This window comes from Ovis aries, chromosome 3 (assembly GCF_016772045.2).
Source record: "Ovis aries strain OAR_USU_Benz2616 breed Rambouillet chromosome 3, ARS-UI_Ramb_v3.0, whole genome shotgun sequence".
In the NCBI taxonomy this organism is placed as follows: Eukaryota; Metazoa; Chordata; class Mammalia; order Artiodactyla; family Bovidae; genus Ovis; species Ovis aries.
Window position 1 is genome coordinate 206255406 of NC_056056.1, and position 22546 is coordinate 206277951.

The 22546-nt window shown below is 35.5% G+C and overlaps 1 protein-coding gene across 1 annotated transcript in view; it reads left to right on the forward strand.

Annotated features, from left to right (window-relative positions):
* The first annotated feature begins 2605 nt into the window (after positions 1 to 2605).
* LOC101122683 (ovostatin homolog 2-like) overlaps positions 2606 to 22546 on the forward strand; it is a 53466-nt gene continuing 33525 nt past the window's right edge. The window contains 10 exon segments of the mRNA XM_027967894.1: positions 2606 to 2670; positions 2987 to 3170; positions 4269 to 4455; positions 8350 to 8381; positions 11026 to 11194; positions 11699 to 11783; positions 15950 to 16067; positions 19752 to 19863; positions 21413 to 21522; positions 21856 to 22014. Of these exon segments, the coding sequence (XP_027823695.1) occupies positions 2606 to 2670; positions 2987 to 3170; positions 4269 to 4455; positions 8350 to 8381; positions 11026 to 11194; positions 11699 to 11783; positions 15950 to 16067; positions 19752 to 19863; positions 21413 to 21522; positions 21856 to 22014 (1221 nt within the window).

Here is a 22546-nt window from a genome sequence, read left to right on the forward strand (position 1 = left end):
TTTTCTGATAATGTATTTCTCTTATCTATAAAATAAGAATAAATAAAGAACTTAAATTGTATTTTTGAGAATTAAATGAAGTGATATCAATATCAGTGCCTATCACTCTGTTAATTATTAAGAAATTATAATATCCCCCTTCTTCCACAGATCTTCATTCCTTCATTCTCACTTGCTTTCTCCCTGCCCTCTCCCATCCTCCTTCTTTCTTTCCTCTTTTTCTTTCTTCCCTTCTATACTAGAAGTAAACTCCTTTAAAAAGCTGTGTCTTACTCATCTTGCTCTCTCTAGCACCTCACTATTGCCTTGCTGATACATAGTAAGTACACAATAGAAGTTGGATTCATATCTGAATTTTTTGGAATAAAGACCCATTAACCATGTAAATCAGATAAATTTATTTGAGGATATGTTAATCAGATAAAGCCATGTTTGGGGAAAGAGATATTATTAAAAAATTCTAGTTTCCAAGGTGATTTAAAAGAATTGTACAAAACATATGTTTGTCATTAATAACTAGCCTTGATTAAAGTTAAAATGAATAGTCATTTACTGAGCATAAAATATTCACATTTGGAAAAACACAAATATTTTAGAGAAGTTGCATGATTTTAGATTCACCAGCCTTGAGAATAAAGAATTAGTTGCTTTGACTTATAAACAGTCTGCCTTGTGGTCCTGTTTAACTTGAACACTGATGAGTTGAGCTTCACTTGTTTTGGAAGCTAGTGATTTGTGAGTAGGAGAAACAGAGTACAGAGAGTGGTTCTAATAATAAGCCCAAGGGGTGATCAGAGGAAAGGGTATTGATCAAACACAGAGACCAACAGTTTGAGATTCCAGTGGAAAGAAATTAAATATTAAAACTGGCGAGGCCAAATAACAGTTGAAGATTAGCCCTGTAGCAAAGATTTTAAAAGAGCTGGCGTCTTAAGCATGGTTAGAGAAAAGGCAGACTGAAAACAAAAGTCTTAAATTGAAATGGGGAATCGAGAGAAGCTGAAGTTCTACTGAGAACATGATCCGAGTTTTCAAGCACACGGTACTGTGCTGTAATTGGAAATGCGGTCAGCTGAGGACCCTGTTGTGACCTTCCCTGGCCTCAGAGCCCCATTCAACCTCCGCATGGATTATAGTTGGTTTTGTTGTTCTTTCCTTTGTGTTTGCTGTTGCAGTATTGTAGATCTATTTCTAAAAGACTGAAATCAGTTTCATTCTTTCATTACCCAATGCATCATTCTTCAAGCCAGATGCATTAACTCCATCAATACTTGACATGAAAAGGATGTTAACAACAACCAAAAAAAGAAGACAAATAGGGGAATTAACACACTGAGGGTGAGAGGTCACCAGTTTCTCTGGTATGACTCATGTTTCTTGTAGAAAAATTTTGCAATAATATGGCAAAGCATTTTTTGCGAGGGTGGAGATCAAGAAGTGACTAGTATGTGTGTACGCCTGTGCATGCACGCCAAGTCAAGTCAGTTGTGCATATTTGACTCTTTGCGACTCTATGGACTGTAACCCACCAGATTCCGCTATCCATGGAATTCTCCAAGCTAGAACACTGGAGTGGGTTGTCTTGCCCTCCTCCAGGAGATCTCCACCACCCATGGATCGAACCTTCCTCTCTAATGTCTCCTACATTGGCAGGCTCTTTACCACTAGCATCACCTGGGAAGCCCAGTATGTGTATACGCACTCACACATATTTATCACATTTTCTTGCATTTTTTTCCTATTTAGGGTAGGAAAGGATATTGACCATTATAAAAACCTAAGAAAAGTATAGTAGGAACTCCTCTGATGGTCTAGTGGTTAAGACTCCATGCTTCCAATGCAAGGGGAGTGGGTTCCATCTCTGGTGGAAATGCTAAGTTCCCTCATGCCACAATATGGCAAACAAACAAAAAAAAAGTCAGCAACAACAGAAAATTAAAGTAAATGTTGCACACATATCAACATTTTAAATGTTGTATTCCATATCATGAAATTATAGAAAAATGAGTTTCGATTATCTGTAAAATGAGCCTATATTGAGATATTTATTTGCATCTGGATTTTGGCAATATCAGATAATGCTGCTTCTCTCAGAAGCCTGGAATATTTACCTTTGGGGATTTGAAATGATTAATAGCTGTTTGGACAAGTATTTTCTTCCAAGTACTGATTCCTGTGGATTAATGCTTTTGATACTGCGGTGAGCCCTGGGAGTGAGGAACTAAATTAATAGAATCCTAAGTGTCACACAAGGGCTTTCTTTGTTTTCCTCTTTCTTCCTGTCCAACCTGTACTGCTGATTCCAAAAACAGATCAGCATCTGGTGAATTTAAGAAGGAAGTTGTAGGTAAAGTGACACCCCCAACCCCTCAGAAAAGTAATGGGAGAGGAAATCCAAATATGATTGGAGTCCCATTATATTTGCTCCAAAAAGCAATTGATCCTTCACTGTGTGACTATATAAAAGCAACAGTATACAGAGAGATGCAGAGTAGAAGGAAGAAAAGAAAGCAGAGTTGAGACAGCTGACTTCTAATAAAGACAGAAAAAAAGAGGAGAATATCTTTAAGAATATCCTGAATAATTGTTCAGGCACTGGAGTAAAATGGTGCCCAACATTTTTATGAGCACCTTTTTGCTTCATTTTACTGTTTCTGAGACTTTGAACCCGTAAGGAATATTATATTGCTATTCATATGAAAGTACTGGCAGAGTGACCTTATGAAATATGCTGTGTTAAAATTTGATTGTATTTTGCCATTTCAATTTCTGAGACAGAGTGCTGATTTACCTTGTAAATCTTAAACAGGTGTATGAAGGGAACTGACTTTATTTTTTCTTGATAGCTTTCTGTATACTTAAGTTTATTGTAATATCATGAAAAGTGTATATGTTTCAGAAATATGTCAATAAGCTAAAATTGTTTTATGCATGTTCTGCATTTCTCTTACCCTTGTTTAGAGTGTTGATTACTTTGTTTGCATAGGCAATATATCTTATGGGTCCCCTCTGTGATGCAAAGTCACTCTACAGAACAAGCTTGTCTCCACCTTTTAAACCTGAATGAATCTGTGTCCTTGAGTGTTGTCTTAGAATATGATGGATCCAATAGCACTATTTTTGACCAGACTGTGGAAGAGGATAACTTCTATGCTTGTGCAAATTTTGAGGTGAGGTGCAGAATTCGACATTTCAGAACTTCAGATGGGAAGATGGAATTACTACTTAAAAATGAGTTTTGTGTCTATTTCTCCATTGCTGCCTTGTAAATAAATTCTTCAGTACCATTTTTCTAGATTCCATATATATGTGCTAGCATGGACATGGGGAGAGGTGGGAGAGGGTAAGATTATGGAAAGAGTAACATAGAAACTTACGCTACCATATATAAAATAGATAGCCAATGAGACTGCTGTATGGCTCAGGAAACTCAAACAGGGGCTCTGTATCAATCTAGAGGGGTGAGATGGAGAGGGAGATGGAAGGGAGATACATGTATACCTATGGCTGATTCATGTTGAGGTTTTATAGAAAACGGCAAAATTCTGTAAAGCAATTATCCTTCAGTAAAAAATAAATAAATCTTAAAAGAATTAGTTTTAGAGAAATAACAAGACTTGATTTGGATAAGCTGTGGACTCTGAGAAGCAAAATTGGATAATTTTTGAGAGCCAAATAAAAAGACAAGTTATATATACAATAAAACTTGTGAAGTACTACACTTTTCTCTTGCAGGGAATGGTAACAAGACAATATAACTGTTTTCTGATGGGTTTCGCTGGTGGCTCAGCGGTAAAGAATCTGCCTGCCAATACAGGAGACATGGGCTCAATCCCTGGGTCAGGAAGATCCCCTGGAAAAGGAAATGGCAACCCACTCTAGTATTCTTGCCTGGGAAATCCCACGAACAAAGGAGCCTGGTGGGCTACAGTCCATAGGGTTGCAAAAGAGTCAGACACAATTTAGCGACCAAACAACTGCTTTTACATAGTAGAACTGTTTAAAAATGAGGATAGAGAATTAAGTAAAGGAATGAGAGATTGGAACTCAGGAACATAGAAAACAATAGATGAGAAAACGCAGAAATAACTTTACTGGAAACTGTCCTCAGGTTAAATAAAGGAATTGAAACAAGTGATTAACAAGTTTCCCATTAAGACATAATGGATTCACAAGGCTCTCTCAGCCTCAGAAGCAAATTAAGGCATTGTTTACCACCTAAATGGCTAAGAATGATTTTCCCATTTTCTGCTCTTTATGTTAAATAGGTTTCCCACAAGTCTTCTGAACAGATGGCTTTTGTGACTCTGTTGGTTAAGGGAGATACTCTTAAAATCTTTGAGAGGAGATCTGTAGCACTCTCTTCAGAAGAGACAGTGACCTTTGTGCAGACAGATAAACCCATCTATAAATCTGGAGAGAATGGTAAGTCAATATTTATGTTTCCTTCTTATTGTTGATTTCAGAAACTCTTTCTTCTAATTTTAAGCAATCCAAACACATTATTAAATTTAAATCCAAGTTCTAATTTGGTCTTAACTCTTCAGATCAAAAATTCTTAGGATTTTGACCAGTGGTCTAGGTCAGTTATGAAACAGTGCCCTCCAGTTTCAATTGTTGAGTGCTTTGTTTCTTACAGTTTCATGTCTATCCCACTGTTTACAAATTCTCATGACAGGCTTGCATAATACAAAGGCTGCGTGCTAGGGGTGTGTTACTTCATAATTTACCAGCTGGGCAAACTAATTAAATCTCTATTTTGACTCAATTCTTTTCATCCATAGAATGGAAATAGTAAAAGTATCTCATTTTTACTGTGAGAATAAGATGGTCAATATAAAATAGTCTCTCTGTGTGCATGCATGTTAGGTTGCTTCGGTCATGTCCCACTTTGTGCGACCCCATGCACTGCAGCCCACCAGGCTCCTCTGTCCATGGGATTCTCTAGGCAAGAATACTGGAGTGGGTTGCCATGCCCTCCTCTGGGGAATCTTCCAGACCCAGAGATAAAACTTCCATCTTTTATGCCTCCTGCACTGGCAGGTGGATTCTTTACCCTTAGTGCCACCTGGGAAGCCCAAAATAGTCCCTGGCACACAGGAAGTAATTTGTAAATGGCATTTGTTGTCATCATCATTATTATTCATACCAGAAAAAGGAATCATAAATCTGATAACTTAGGCAGAGCCCTTCTTCATTATTGCTGTAAGTAGAAGAAAGCAGAAAAAGCACCAAACTAAGATTCAGAAGGATATGATTTTTGTCTTGGCTCTGAGAATAAATTATCAACTTCTGCCAAGTCAGTTCTGGTCTTTGAGATCTTTAGTTTTCTCATTTGTAAAATTAGAAGTTGGATAAGAGCATCCACACACTTTGTTCTATGAGCCTAGCGGGCTACAGTCCATGGGGTTGCAAAGAGTTGGATATGACTGAACATCTGAGCACACAGATGACTTACTAAAAAAAAAAAAGTAAAAGAACTAAAACAGAATTTATCTTATACTGAGGATTTTTTTTTTGTTTTGCTACATTATGTTTTCTCTTCTGGATGTATTAAAATACTATGATGACAGTTATAGGTGCAAAAATAGCTAATATGGCTTTTCTGGAATTCTGCTAAAATCAATATTTGCCAACATTAGTATATTTTTCCATAAAAATTACATATAACTCATGTGCATGTGTGTGTATGTATGTGCATGTAGGCAGTTGGGTCTGACTCTTTGCAACCCCATAAACTGTAGCCCACCAGCCTCCTCTGTCCATGGGATTTCCCAAGCAAGAATACTGGAGTCAGTTGCCATTTCTCCTCCAGGGGCTCTTCCTGATCCAAGGATCAAACCCAAGTCTCTAGTGTCTCCTGCATTGGCAGGCAGCTTTTTGACCACTAGTGCCACATCAGAAGCTCATGTGTAACTCTTACCATATGTATTTCACATTTGTCCTTCTGTGATTAATTCTGCCACCAAGTTTTGGGACTTGCCTATGGGCTGTTATGGTAAAAAGTTTCTAGTGGTGGCAGAAGCTCATGCCAGCTTTGGTAACACCAGGTCATGATCAACAGATGAATTATAAATGTGCAATAAAAAATCTTTCCAAAAGGAACCCAGATCTTAAAGGGTTAAATCAGAGCTAGAGGGGAAGGAAGTGCAGTGTTCTATGAAAGCAAAGCAATTAATTTCACTGTCTATTTATAAGCAATCATATCTGGGAGAGAAAATAACAAGGATAACAATCTTATTAATAGCTATGAGAAAACTAATAATTAATAAATAATAAGAAAATATTATTGTCCCTCTTCCTCTTTCAGTTAAACTTCGCATTGTGACACTTGATACTAAGTTCCTACCTATCAACGATGTGGTGAGTTCAGTCATTTCAAAGGCATAATGAAATCTAAACAAATTACTCCATTGCTCTATAAGGTGTCATTGGGAAGTTTTCCATAACTATGGAGATACATATAACTATAGTTTCAAAGATAAACTTCAATATTAAACAAAAACTTTCCTATACAGACTGCCATCTATAGGGTCGCACAGAGTCAGACATGACTGAAGTGACTTAGCAGTAGCAGCAGCAGCAGCATCATACAGTGAATTGTTTTACTTCTCTAGGTCTTTTCATCCTGTTAGAAAAAAATGACTTACATAAAACTTGCTTTTTACTTCCCAGAGGAAAGTTTGAGTCTGTTTCAGATTTAGAGTTTTCCTGGTATCTTTGACTCTAGAAACTTTGCCATCTGGGACAGGGAAGAATAAGTCAACATTTAAGTCAGATAATCTTTATAATGCAATATCTGACCCCAAAATGAACTATTTTAATATTAACTTGAATTTTTCTTTCTTCTTTCAGTATCCCTTGATCACACTTCAGGTAAGAGATCTTTTTCAAACCCATCATTTAAAATGTTCAGATAAATAGTGATATGTGTGCAGTTTTCATTAAGCACAGTGAGAAATTAAGATAACTGAAATATGGGGGAAGGGAAATTTGTACATGCATACACAGTATAAGGCACCATGTGAAGAACCAAAGAAAGGGCTGCCACTTTTAGTGTCTGCTGTGGGCCAAATGGGGCAACGATGGATCTTCATGGAAAAACATAAGATTAGGCTCTTTATAGGGGCTTCCTCAGTGGCTCAGGGGTAAAGAATCCACCTGCAATGCAGGAGACTCAAAAGACACCGGTTCTATCCCTGAGTTGGGAAGATCTCCTGGAGAAAGGCATTGCAACCCACTCCAGTATTCTTGCCTGAATGATCCCCTGGACAGAGAAGCCTGCCGGACTACAGTCTATAGGGTCACAAACAGTCAGACATGACTGAAGCAGCTGAACATGCAACACACACAGGCTCTTTCTAAGGGAGATTTATGTCTCAAATTGCTTAATTTTGGCTGCTGGCTCTTCTCAGTTTTAATTTAGCCACATTTTGTTTTAAGAAAATAGAACTCAAAAGCACCTAAAAATGTAGGAGTGCACAGAAGGTGATATTATAAAATGGACTCCACTTTCAGAAACCAGTTTGCATCTCCTTCAACCAGTTCAAATCTCTGGTGTAGTGTAATGTGGCTTTCAAATGTAAGTGAAATTGCATGCCTGTCCGTAAATAGCTTGTATCAATCAACTCCAACAGTATGTATTTTAATCCCTACATATAATAGGTACCATGACTAATTAGTTCTAAAGGTTAATACATTGAAATCTAGTTCATCATTAATGATCATGTATGTAAATATAGTCTATAATTTAAATGATTTTGATTTTGTTATATGGGTGACAACTTGTCCTTCTAGTGGGATAAATAATGTTGGCCATTTTATGTTTTCTGCATTATTAGTAACCTGTAAATAATATTATCTCCACATTTAAACGTTTCATGCAGATAATGTTGTGTTCCATGGAAAGTAACAGCAAACTTAAGTAACATTGCTTTAAATGAGTAAAAAATCCATTGTTTTCAGAAACTACTACCCCTAAATAGTAGGTTCAAGGTTAGGGCAGTAATAGCGCAATGTTACTAAGGCTTCTTCTATTTACTCTTTTTTTTTCTTTCTTTTTAATTTTTTAAATTTTGAAAGTATGATAACACATTTACAGGAGACTTGGAAAATACAGAACCAAGTTACATATAGTGCAATTTTTTTAAGAAGCTAAATTAAGATTTTTAGTTGGAGTTTCAATATCAACCTCTCAAAATTAATAAAATGAATATACAGAAAAGTAGAAGGTTATAGGAAACCTGAAAAGCACCATGAACCAATTCAACATAGTTAAGATTTATGCAGTTTTGACGCAACAGTACGATACACACTCTGTTCAAGTTCTCATAGACTATGAACCAGGAGACACTGAAACATATCCAGGGATGTAGAACAAGGTGCAGAAATTTCATGATCTAAAGGAATTGAAATCATACAGAGTCTGTTTCCTTACCACTGTGGAATGATGTTAGAAATCAACATCAAAAGATATTTGAAAATAACCCATATATTTTCAAGTGCAATGTGACATTTACCAAGAGAGATCTTTGACTTAGCCATTGAAAGCCTCAATAAATTGGAAGACTGATAAAACACAGCAGGCGTTTGCAGAGAAGCAAGCATTTAAATGAGAAATTAATATCAAAATACTTTTAAAATCCCATGTATTTGAAAATTAAAGGTCCACTTTTAAATGATGGGTGTATCTAAGAAGCCATAGCGAGGAAAATTAGGAAATATTTATAACAGAATAAAAATGGAAGAGAATTTCCCAGAATTTGTTGCATGCAGCTGAAGCTACTCAATAGACTTCTATTTAACCTCTATGTCATCCTCAATATCTTGCTTTATTTTCTGTGGCATCTGAGTTTGATTCTTCTCTATCCAGTGACTTCTATTTACATGTCATCAGCCAACACTCAATCACATGAGTAATTCTTACTGAAAGGAAGTCTACAAAATTAATTTAACTTTCTAGATTTTACTGTGGAGGAAAGCAAAAAACAAACAAACAAAAAAAAGATGAGCAGTGAGTAATGTTTCTGTGCCTTTGTAGATATCTTTTTATCCAGATTTCTTTAATTCAGTTCAGTCGCTCAGTCGTGTCCGACTATTTGTGACCCCATGAATCACAGCACGCCAGGCTTCCCTGTCCATCATCAACCTCCGGAGTTTACTCAGACTCATGTCCATCAAGTCGGTGATGCCATCCAGTCATCTCATCCGCTGTTACGCCCTTTTCCTCCTGCCCCCAATCCCTCCCAGCATCAGAGTCTTTTCCAATGAGTCAGTTCTTCACATGAGGTGTCCAAAGTATTGGAGCTTCAGCCTCAGCATCAGTCCTTCCAATGAACACCCAGGACTGATCTCCTTTAGGATGGACTGGTTGGATCTCCTTGCAGTCCAAGGGACTCTCAAGAGTCTTCCTCAACACCACAGTTCAAAAGCATCAATTCTTCAGTGCTCAGCTTTCTTCACAGTCCAACTCTCACATCCATACATGACCACTGGAAAAACCATAGCCTTGACTAGATGGACATTCGTTGAGAAAGTAATGTCTCTGCTTCTGAATATGCTATCTAGGTTGGTCACAACTTTCCTTCCAAGGAGTAAGCGTCTTTTAATTTCATGGCTGCAATCACCATCTGTAGTGATTTTGGAATCCCAAAGAAATAAAGTCTGACACTGTTTCCACTGTTTCCCTATCTATTTGCCATGAAGTGATGGGACCAGATGCCATGATCTTAGTTTTCTGAATGTTGAGCTTTAAGCCAACTTTTTCACTCTACTCTTTCACTTTCATCAAGAGGCTCTTTAGTTCCTCTTCACTTTCTGCCATAAGGGTGCTGTCATCTGCGTATCTGAGGTTATTGATGTTTCTCCCAGCAATCTTGATTCCAGCTTGTGCTTCTTCCAGCCCAGGGTTTCTCATGATGTACTCTGCATAGAAGTTATTTAGGCATGGTGACAATATACAGCCTTGATGTACTCTTTTTCCTATTTGGAACCAACCTGTTGTTCCATGTCCAGTTTTCACTGTTGCTTCCTGGCCTGCATACAGATTTCTCAAGAGGCAGGTCAGGTGGTCTGGTATTCCCATCTCTTTCAGAATTTTCCACAGTTTATTGTGATCCACACAGTTAAAGGCTTTGGCATAGTCAATAATCAGAAATCAATGTTTTTCTGGAACTCTCTTGCTTTTTCGATGATCCAGCGGATGTTGGCAATTTGATCTCTGGTTCCTCTGCCTTTTCTAAAACCAGCTTGAGCATCGGGAATTTCACAGTTCACATATTACTGAAGCCTGGCTTGGAGGCTTCCAAGACATAATTTCTTTAATTATTACTGGATAATATCAATACATTTATTGAAGCAGGCTCACACAAGCTGCTAAAAGCAAACGACGGAGGAAGTGTGGCTTGAAGGATGCTTTCTTATTGTGGGACTTCCATTTAACAGTGTGTAATTTTTTTCACAATTTGAGATACAAGTGCAATAAAATGATAGAACTTTCTTTACTTCCCTGAACTACATGTGTTCAGTCGCTCGATCATGTCTGACCCTTTGTATCCTCATAGACTGTATCCCAACAGGCTCCTCCATCAGTGGAATATTCCAGACAAGAATACTGGAGCGAGTTGCCATTTCTTATTCCAGGGGATCTTCCTGCCCCAGGGATCGAATCCATGTCTTCTGCATCTCCTGTATTGGCAGGCAGATTCTTTACTACTAGCGTCACCTTGCTGTGTTGTGCTTAGTCGCTCAGTCATGTCTGACTCTTTGTGACCTCATGGATTTCAGCCCAGCAGGCTCCTCTTGTCCATGGGGTTCTCCAGACAAGAATGCTGGAGTGGGTTTCCATGCCCTTCTCCAGAGGATCTTCCCAACCCAAGGATCAAACCCTGGTCTCCCACACTGCAGGCAGATCCTTTACCCTCTGAGCCACTAGGGAAGCCCCAACTACATAAAGGATCACAAGTTAAAAAGAAAAGGATAATATTCTCATACATCCTCTGCTTTTATTTCTTCTTTATTTTCTAGGATCCTCAAAACAATAGGATTTTTCAATGGCAAAATGTGACCTCTTCTCAAAATATTACCGAACTCTCATTTCAACTGGTTTTAGAACCAGTGTTTGGAGATTACTCTATTGTTGTGAAAGAAAAATCAGGAAAGACGTTGACACACCAATTTACTGTTGATAGAAATGGTAACCAATTGCTAATTATGATTGTTGTCTTATATAATTGAAGTGTCCAAAGAACTGTTCAACAAAATAACTTTTATGTTAGAATCAGACAAATTACATTAAGTTTGATTTGGTTTTCTGCCATTTTCCTTTCTTGTCCTTCTATGTTTTATTGTCTCTGCTTTCTTGTTCATCATTCATTGCCTGTATCCTTATTCTGATCCCTTCCTTTTCTCCTGAGGAAATATCCCATTTTTTTAGAATAAAGACAACCATCTAAAAGGACCTAAAGGACTACAACAAACAAAATGTGAAGTTCCAAGAATAGGAAAGAAAGGAAAAGAGAATTACTAATTAATGAGACACCATCACCCACTGATGGAATTTGGAGGAACTGAACCATGATCTATACAGAGGCATACATAGAAAAATGTCATGTGTGGAAACACATTTACATGGTTGTAATCATTTTTGCTCAGCAGTGTGTGAGAGCTGAAGTAACATTATATTTCTCTTTGTTTCCAGTGTTGCCCAAGTTTGAAGTTAAGGTCAGTGCACCACAAACAATAACTATTTCAGATGATGAATTCCAAATCAGCGCATGTGCTGAGTAAGTATTCAAGAGATTTAACTCCACCTGTCAATACAAGGGTTAGAGGAAACAAAAAATGAGATCAATCATGTAAACTTATGTATCTGCTTATATTAAAAGTTTTAAAGAAGTAATGGATTGTCACTGTAGAATATTTGAAAAAATATTGAAAAATGTGAGATATTACCTAAAATTAATTACGTTAACTGTCATTAACACTTTATTTTTCTCTGGTCTTTTATGAGCACTTTCAACAATTAGACGTTTTTACCCACTCCAGTTAAGAAAACCTGTTACTATACAATGCCAGGCTTTTCATGTATTCCAATTCCTCGCTGCATAAACATAGCTCTGTGTGGCTATACCAAATTTGTCTAACCACTCTTTTATTATATGACATGCAACCTGTTTGATTTTGTTTTCCCGGTGACAAATAAAGTTATAGTATTGTCTTTGTGTATAAAATGTAGCATTTTAATGAAAAATTTAATGAAAAATTATTTACTTAAGAAAATTTCCCAGAATTGGATTTAGTACAACAAAAGTGTAACAATGCTATGACAAATGGGTAACATTCTTTTAGTTTTTTTGACTGCCATATTGTTCACGAAGTATGTTGTGCCCAAGGACGATTCCGACCGCTTGTCTAAAGCATCTTGCCTCACTGAATCTTCACCATCAGTGGATGTTTTCACGAAAAAAAAAAAAAAAACAGAAAGAAAAGAAAGAAATATTGAAAATATCATAGTGAGGCATTTTATCAATTTAATTTTAACTAATTTGAATCCACTTGATGTAAAAAAGGAATTCCTATGTGACTCGAGAAATTGTTATTTTCTTTTGAGGGAATTATTTCTAATGCCTTGCCTTTCCTCAAATTTCTAATTATAGTAAAAAAAAAAACAAGCTAATATTTATTGAATACCAATTAATGTGCTAAGCATTACATTTGTTAACTTTCTCACCATATCACTGTGAGAAAGGAGCTATTATCAACTCAATTTTATAAAGAAAGATAATGAGAGAATTTAAATAACTTATCAACATTAATAGGGTTTTTTGATGGAAGAACTACAATTTAGACCTAGGATATCTAAGTTCAGTTTCTCTCCTAACCAAGACCTCTATTATACTTTATATAAACAATTGAAAATGTTAATATTTGCCATATTTGTTAAACATTGTATATTTAACTAATGACATGAAAAGTACCTGCCTTTGAACATTTTCAGTAGTATATTAAAGATACATTGGTAAAGGGCAGCCTGGTAGAAACATGGGGATTTTGCTGAGAATACCATAAGGAATCTTAGAAACAGTTTCTAGTCTTTAAAAAAAATGTTCTTTAGACTCTCGGAAAACAATCATAATATTTTTCTGAGTTTCAGTGAAGAGTAGCTGATCGTGTGCCAGAATTTTGTAAATGTAGTGTATGAGATATTATAGATTATCTGTATAAAAAATAATGGGATAATCAATATAAGTATCCTAAACTGGTTTCACTAGAAAAGTCCTACAGAAAACCAGAATTGTCAGTGGGATTAACATCTATAATTTATCTGCTGAATGGTATGTTGTAACACTGCAATGCACTTTATAGGAGTAGTCAAAATATTTTATCAAGTATCACCTTCCAAAGACTTCCTAAAAGCTAAATGTTGATATGGAATTGAGATTTTTTTTTAATTTATTTTAATTGGAGGCTAATTACTTTACAATATTGTATTGGTTTTGCCATACATCAACATGAATCTGCTACGGATGTACACGTGTTCCCAATCTTGAACCCCCCTCCCACCTCCCTCCCCATACCATCCCTCTGGGTCATCCCAGTGCACCCGCCCCAGGCATCCTGTATCCTGCATTGAACCTGGACTGGTGATTCGTTTCTTATATGATATTATACATGTCTCAATGCCATTCTCCCTAATCATTCCACCCTCTCCCTCTCCCACAGAGTCCAAAAGACTATTCTATACATCTGTGTCTCTTTTGCTGTCTTGCATACAGGGTTATCATTACCATCTTTCTAAATTCCATATATATGCGTTAGTATATGGTATTGGTGTTTTTCTTTCTGGCTTACTTCACTCTGTATAATCGGCTCCAATTTCATCCACCTCATTAGAACTGATTCAAATGTGTTCTTTTTAATGACTGAGTAGTACTCCATAGTGTCTATGTACCACAGCTTTCTTATCCAGTCATCTGCTGATGGACACCTAGGTTGCTTCCATGTCCTGGCTATTATAAACAGTGTTGTGATGAACACTGGGGTACACATGTCTCTTTCAATTCTGGTTTCCTCAGTGTGTATGCCCAGCAGTGGGATTGCTGGGTCACAAGGCGGAGGGTTTTATTTATTTATTGACATGGAGTTTGGATTTACTGAAATGTTGATATGGAATTAGGATTTATTAAAACTTCCTTAATGTTATATTCTACTCAGATCTGACATTAAACAATGTGTCAGTATCAGAATAATCAAATCCTGCAACAGGACTAGAGAGTTGAGAGCAGAGCTAAGCTTGCTCCATGGTTGTTTCTGTGCAGGCTGAGAGAACATGATGAATGAATCAGTGTGTCCAGAAAATAACATCAGTGACTGAGTTGCCAACAATTAAGATTACACAATACTGAATCATTGTTTCTTAACCATTAGCTTGGAACAGCCAGAGGAAACAACAACAGATTAGATTATTTTAGCAAACCACCTCAGAGATGAATTAAGCTTTTAAGAAGGAAGAAAATTGCCCACAGGCAAAAGTATTTTAATAAACTGTATTAGTATTCGCCAAAACCTTTTCAGATTATAAAAGGAGAATGCTTATTCTGATCTGTATGTAAACTTAAGCTACATATCTTTTTAGGTGATAACACAATGAGTTTTATCTGATAAATAAAAAACAAGAAGAAGAAGGAAATAAGATATGCTGGGGTATAACATTTGTGACCTGTTTAGAGTCTTGACTCTATTTTACTTGTAATTGATATTTAGAGTTGACAGATTATAGTGAGTTGGATTGAGTTAAAATATCAGAAGCATTGAGAATTGTTAAATAGATCAGTGGAAGAGAAAGAACATGGATTGTGGCCTGAGAAATATCTGAGTTTGAATTTTAATTCCATCAGTTACAAAGTGGAGAAAAGAGATACCCGATCTCAATTTACTAATCCATTAAATGAGATAACACACTTACATCTCAGGATCACTGGGAAAAATAAATGATATACGTAAACACCAATGTCCAATTACTAGAAAAAATATTATAATCACTACATTTAATAATATTCACTTTTACTGTATACTGATTTTAGATTTGTTTTTCTAAATACTAGTAGAAGGGATCCTTAAATAATCCACAAGCTCAAATCATCAACGTATTTGCCTTTGAATCTTTAAAAAGCTTGTATTACAGTCTTTTGTGTGTTTTGGGAGAAAATGAAATATTTATTTAATCCCACCCCAAAAGACAGACTTCCCTAGTGGCTCAGACAGTAAAGAACCTGCCTGCAATGTGGGAGACCTGGGTTCATCTCTGAGTTGAGAAGATCCCATGGAAGAGGGCATGGCAACCCACTCCTGGAGATTCCTGCCTGGAGAATCCCCATGGACAGAGAAGCCTGGCAGGCTGCAGTCCCTAGGGTCGCAAAGAGTCGGACACAACTGAGCGACTAAGCACACACGCACCCCAAAAGACATTATACTTTTGGTCAGAGGATATCCAGTATATGCCAATCCTTTTATATTTACTGAGTGAGGAATGAGAAGTGTTATATAAAATATTAATCGAGAAGTACTTCATGATCCTGAGTAATTTATTTATATGTATATATCTTTTGTGCTAGAGCAAGTGTTGCAAGCAATTTTTTAAATATTTTTATCAGATTAAAATATAACTTTTGAAACTCAATTTGATCATTAGGTCCAAGTCACTTGGATTTTGAATTTTACGTTACTTTGAATTTGATTTTTTAAAAAAACAACTGAATCCTCCTAACAGATTAAATGTCTAATTTAATCTAAATTCAGTGGAGAGGAGAGTGCAAATAGATGAGCTTCCGAATTGAATTTCGTTGTTGGGTAGACATAGTTTAGAGATTTCATATATAACTTATGAATAAGAGACCATGAAATATGACCGTGGTATCGTTCATATTACCAGTATATCTTCTCCTCCTAGGTATACCTTTGGCCAACCTGTACATGGGAAAGTCCAAGTCCAGGTGTGCAGGGGATTTTTTTCCTCTGTGGCTTGTGAGAAAGACAAGAATGAAATATGTGAACAGTTTGTTGCACAGGTACAGATCATGATCTTTACTCCAAAAAATAAATTCTTCCTCATTTTCAATATTATTCTTTCTTTGATTCCATTTATAAAAGAGACTGAACACTATTTTCATGTTGTAGATAATGGAGGTTGTAAATAGGTGAGGTAAAGAATGAAAAGAAAATTCAAGTTGTAATTCATTCTCTAGGCCAAGTTCATTGCTCTTTACCTATGTATTCATGGAATTTGTAGAATTTGAATGATCTTATTGTCTTTTTTTGTTTATACTGTTTAGGTGACCTCTCTGATCTTTCTTTGGAGTATCATAAACTATCATTTACATAAATGAATTCCTGATGGCACTCACCATGCCACCTAGAACTGTCTTTATGAAAAAAGTTCACTTGCAAATAGCTGCAATTCAAAGTATCTATTTTATTACCTTAGATTTGAAGTTCACTATTGAAGCCACCATTTGCTTTTTCAGTTTATAGTATCATAACATTAATGATCGTGGCCATCTCATTGAGGATCAGCTTTAGACTTCAAAAGTGAAATGTGTTTACACCATACAGTTTGTATTTTAATTCTGATTATCCTAATCTCACTGAATTTTTGAACAGAAAATTACCTAAAGGCTTTTTTGTAAATATCAATATTTGGTTAATACAGACAGAAACCTATATTTTAGGTAGGGATTGCAGACTGAAAAAGACTGAATGAAATTCTTTCACATCAGAGAACATTATTCTATGGTGTGGTTATAATATAATTTTGTCAGCCATTTTACCCAAGTGACGGGGATTTCTTTCAACTAGTGTTTAATTTTTCCCCAGTGTGAAAAATGCAACAATAAATAATCTGCTAAAAATATCTTTATGTATGAGAAGTTTTATTTATTTGAAATAGATCCCTTGGAGCAGATTTCCTGAGTCAAAGTAGATAAATAGATAGGTGGATAGATACAATCATATATAGATTTAATTTTTAAAAAATATTACTGCCAGCAATACATGAATTTAAAATGTTTTGCCATTTTGGTAGACAAAAATTTACCTTGTTTTAACTTGCATTAGTAGTGAGTTTGGGGCTTCCCTAGTGGCTCAGTGGTTAAGAATCTACCTGCTAATTCAGGAGATGTGGGTTCCATTCCTGGGCAGGAAGATCCCCTGGAGAAGGAAATGGCAACCCACTCCAGTATTCTTGCCTGGAAAATCCCGTGGACAGAGGAGCCTGGTGGGCTATAGACAAGAGTCAGACATGACTGAGAGGCTAATCAACAACAGCAATAACCCATGAGTTTGAGAATATTTTCATATTTTTGTTATCAGTTTGGACTTCTTGTTTGAGAACTCTTAATTACACCTGTTTTTCCTGTTGCTGTGAAATGGAAACTTTCTTGTTTTATGAATATTGCCCTCTAACCCTCTTGCCAGAACTAGAAAAAGCCTGCACACAGCAATGAAGAATCTGCATGCCACCCTCTCCCTCTCCCTCTGAGTCCAAAACATTCTAACATGTATACTATCATGTGAATTGAATCGCCAGTCTATGTCTGACGCAGGATGCAGCATGCTTGGGGCTGGTGCATGGGGATGACCCAGAAAGATGTTATGGGGAGGGAGGTGGGAGGGGGTTCATGTTTGGGAATGCATGTAAGAATTAAAGATTTTAAAATTTAAAAAATAAAAAGCTAAAAATTAAAAAAAAAAAAAAAAAGAATCTGCATGCCACAAGAAAGATCCAGTGTAGCCAAAAAAAAAGTACCCTCTAGTCTCAAAGCAAAATTTTTTCAAGTTTTTGTTTAAATATTGACTTTGTGGTATTTTTGAAATACCAGAGCTTCTAATGTTTATGGGCTCTCAGCCTTAGAAAAAGATCTTACCTGCCATTGTATTGTACATGTAGCTATCTATTATAAGATTTTAAAAATTTATCTGATCAATGTATCATTTTTATTAAGTTCTAAAATAATTTTCTTTTTTTCCAGATGGATTTTCATATGTGTTAGTATCTACCTCTTGTACAATTTTGCCCTCCTAAATCATCTCATAAAAATGTTCATCTATTTTGTTGGTCTTTAACTTCTGCTTTCACCTTTTTCCTAATATTACTTTCTGTTTCTGCATAATTTACTTTCATTTTCATATTATTCTTTTCCTTAAAATTTTAGCTTATTAGTTCAAAAGATGTTAGTTGCTTCTTGTTTAAAAAAAATTCAGTGTTTTTACACTTTCGGTTAATCACAACATAACAGCAAAGATTTTGATGCAAAGTATTCGTCCCTTGACAATGACAATACCTAGATTATTATTGATTTACTTCACGTGGTCTCTTTGACTCAGGGATGACTGAAAAATTTTTCCTCTTAATTTCAAAGCAATTAAAGTTCTTTGATTACTTTTTATTATTTCTTTTTAATTTGTATTTTAAACAGACAAACTTGCCCTTTTTTGTTGTTGTTGATTTTATAGCTGACAGTTCAGAGCACCGCATATTCTGGAATCAGAATGCCTGGTTACCTCCACCATCTCCCAACTGTGTGACCTTGGGCAGATTATATAGCCAACCTGGGTTTCATTCATTTATCCATATAAAGGAGATGATAATAGTGACTTGTTCATATCGTGGTTCTGAGGATCAATGAATTGATATATCCCTCTAATGTTTTACATTTGAAATTAATAAACACTATATTTTAAAATAGAATTAAATCTATATCTCTCTAATTACTCTTGTCACTACTGAAAGATTATCTACAGATTTTTCTTTATTTCATTTCACTTTACACTAGTAGCAATTTTAAAAATCTTTATTGAAATACAGTTGATTTACCATGTCATGCTAATTTCATATGTACAGCAAAGTGATTCACTTGCACACATATATATAAACATATGTATTATTTATTTTCTATTATTCTTTTACATTCTTTTCCCTTATAGGTTATTACAACATACTGAGTATAGTTTCCTATACTATGCAGAAGGTCCTTGTTGGTTAACTATCTGTATATAAGTAGTGTGTATATTGTAATCCCAAATCGCTGATTTATCCCTCCCCACTTCCCCTTTAATAATCACAAGTTTGTTTTCTCTGTCTGTGAGTCTGTTTCTATTTCATAAATAAGTTCATTTGTATTCTCTTTTTTAGATTCCACATATAAATGAAATCATATATTCATCTTTTTCCTAACTTTCGTCATTTAGTATGATAATCTCATGGTCCATCCATGTTGCTGAATATGGCATTATTTCTTTTTTTTGTGGCTGAGTAATATTTCATTGTATACATACACCAGATTTTTCTTTTTTTAAATGAACAATTTACCTTGAAGTGTTCTGGTGTCACATATTTGAAGAGTGCTTCTACTCCATCTGTTCTTAATACTTCTCAAGTATTAAGGAGATTTTAATTTCTCAATCTTAAAATATTATTCAGTGCCATTTTTCATTCGTGAATTTGTTCCCATCAATGTCTCCAGGAGAATATCCCTGAAATCTGTAAAATATGCATTACTTCCACTTTGTTTTCGTTACTGATGAAACTCCCCCCAACCTCCTCCTCCTTGTTTTGTAATTCTTGGTCATTTCACCAAGTTTGTGAGATGGAGCTGTGGAGCAATTGAGGGAGTTACATATCTGTGCTGAAATTCCATATTTTTTAGAGACTTTTAAATACCTAACCTTTTCATTACACTTTCTCTTCTTTTCAGTTGAAAAATGGTTGTGTTTCTCAAACTGTAAATACAAAAGTCTTCCAACTCTACCGTTCTGGACTTTTCATGTCATTTTATATCACCGCAACTGTTACGGAAATTGGGACAGGTAATGCTCCTGTTTTATGGGCAATCTGGGGCTATATGCAGCTCCCTGAGAGACGTTTACTGAGTTAACAATGTTCACAAAATACAGATCAATAATTGTTCAGCATGTGGAGTACATTGCCAATAGGTCAACTTGAGTGTTGCTTTCAAATAAGATTTTCCTAATAATACTTAAAATTATTAAGTAAATGCTCTATGTTTACATCTCATCTGTGCTTGCATCAGTGAGACAGAGGAGCTTGACAGGTGAAAAAATTAGGTATCTCTTTATAATTTTGTGTAATAATCAACTGCCAGGGCCTAGTTTTTTATTTAATGCATATTTTACAATCTACATCTACTAGGTCAAATGCAGCTCTTTGCCTGTTTATGTAAATAAAGTTATATTGGAATATGACCGTATTTACTCACCTTGCATAAGAGTGACAACAAAATTGAGTAGCTGTGAGAGGGGCTTGTGAATCATGGGCTTAGAATAATAACTATCAGATCCTTTATAGAACTTTGCCAACTTCCAATTTAATACAACTGGATATTTGCAAAAGCAAAAATTATTAGTGAAAAATCTGCACATAGTGTACAATAAATATTTGTTTAAGAAATGAAACAGAAAAAGAGGAATGTGAGATTTAATTTGAGGTAGTAAAACCAGATTCAGTTACTATTTCTTGTTACTTAAAAATGATTCCTGCTGCTGCTGCCGCTAAGTCACTTCAGTCGTGTCCGACTCTGTGCGAGCCCATAGACGGCAGCCCACCAGGCTCCGCCGTCCCTGGGATTCTCCAGGAAAGAACACTAGAGTGGATTGCCATTTCCTTCTCCAATGCATGAAAGTGAAAAGTGAAAGTGAAATTGCTCAGTTGTGTCCGACTCTTAGCAACCCCATGCACTGCAGCCTACCAGGCTCCTCTATCCATGGGATTTTCCATGCAAGAGTACTGGAGTGGGGTGCCATTGCCTTCTCCTAAAAATGATTGAGATAATATTATTTATAAACTTCTTTGTGTAAATCTACTTAATCAATATTATAACGGCCTTCATAATGGATGCTTGACACATTTATATTGTAACTTACATATTCTTGCCTCTGTTTATGACATGCTTTTTTGGTATCACAACACATTTCTACTTACTTTGCTATCAGATATATTTTTTTGAATCTGGAAAAAATGTGAAAACAGTTACCTTCCAGGCTAATAATGATTTTGGAAATGAAGCCTTATTTTTGACATTTCTATGGTATTCATCATAAGAAGAGTTCCAAGCCAGAAATGACTAGAATGGTAGGAGGAAGGACATTGAGTGTTCTCTCTTGTTTCTGATTCAAATATTTTCATGCTAATTACATTATTCAGCTTGATGAATTATATAACCTAATAGTACTCTGTAACCTACTCCTAGCACCCACACCTCCCTTTCAGTGTAGAACAAGAATATAATTTTGTGTATATGTGTTTGCACATATACAAACAAAATTTAAGTTATTTGTTCTTCTGAAATTCTTGATCAAATGACATATTTCCCATAACACTGCTTTTCATTTCTTGCAGGTGTGCAGATCAGTGAAAAGTCTTCTATTTTTATCACTCCAGTGCTTGGAAGTGTGAGCTTCGAGAACATGGACACTTTCTATAGAAGGGGAATTTCTTATTCTGGAACTGTGGGTTTGGAAAAAAACAGTGTTTTCATTTCATTTTCTTAGGTCATAGATTGCCTTTTGAAAATTTCTGGACACTTTTTTCCTACTTTCATAACACATGTGTAACATGACTGCATATGATATATTGGAAAAAGTCCTAGGCTGAAAGAAAGCAATAGATACAATTATAGATATCTCCATATCATATATTTTTAAATAGAACATCTTTCTGCTTAATGGAATTTAATATAATTACAAATAAACAATCACATTTGCAAATAGAAAATGCTTTCTTAATAGAAATAGGACATTTTAATTTAAAAAAATGAATGCTTCTTTTGTGTGTGTGTGCAGCTTAAATTTTCCGGCCCTAATAATGTTCCGATGGCGAACAAGTTATTGCAGTTGGAGCTCAATGACAGATTGGTAGGAAACTACACCACAGATGAGAATGGTGAAGCTCAGTTTTCCATTGATACTTCTGATATATTTGATCCGGAGTTTCGTCTGAAAGTAAGATATCAGAGTGGATGAGATCCCACAGAAGAAATAATGTTAGGAATTTTGAAGATTAGAAGTCTCTTAAAAGATACCTTGCATTGAAAATACATTTTAATACACTTTAACATTTAGTATTTTATGTTTGTTCATTAAATAATACATAAGAATACTTATTCAAAATAACAGCCAATTACTATTATAATAAATTCTCCAATAACCAATATTTTCCTCTGAGAAAGTAGAAATAGCTCATAAAGATGATTTGGCTTCTTTCCTTTGACCATTTTGTGCATAGATAAGAGAGATACTATGATTTCTCTTCTTCTGTTTAAACAGAATTTTGCATTTAAATAATTGGTTAGTGTTCAAATGTAGCTGAAAGGCATGAGGCCTAATGTTGACTTCAAAAATGACAAAGTGAGATAAACAACTCATTGTAGGCCTGATGAAATAGACACACAACTAAGGTCATGTTTTATATATGAAAATAGGGGAGTGCTCTTATTATTTTACTGCCAGTAACAACTCTGAAGTGTTAAGCACA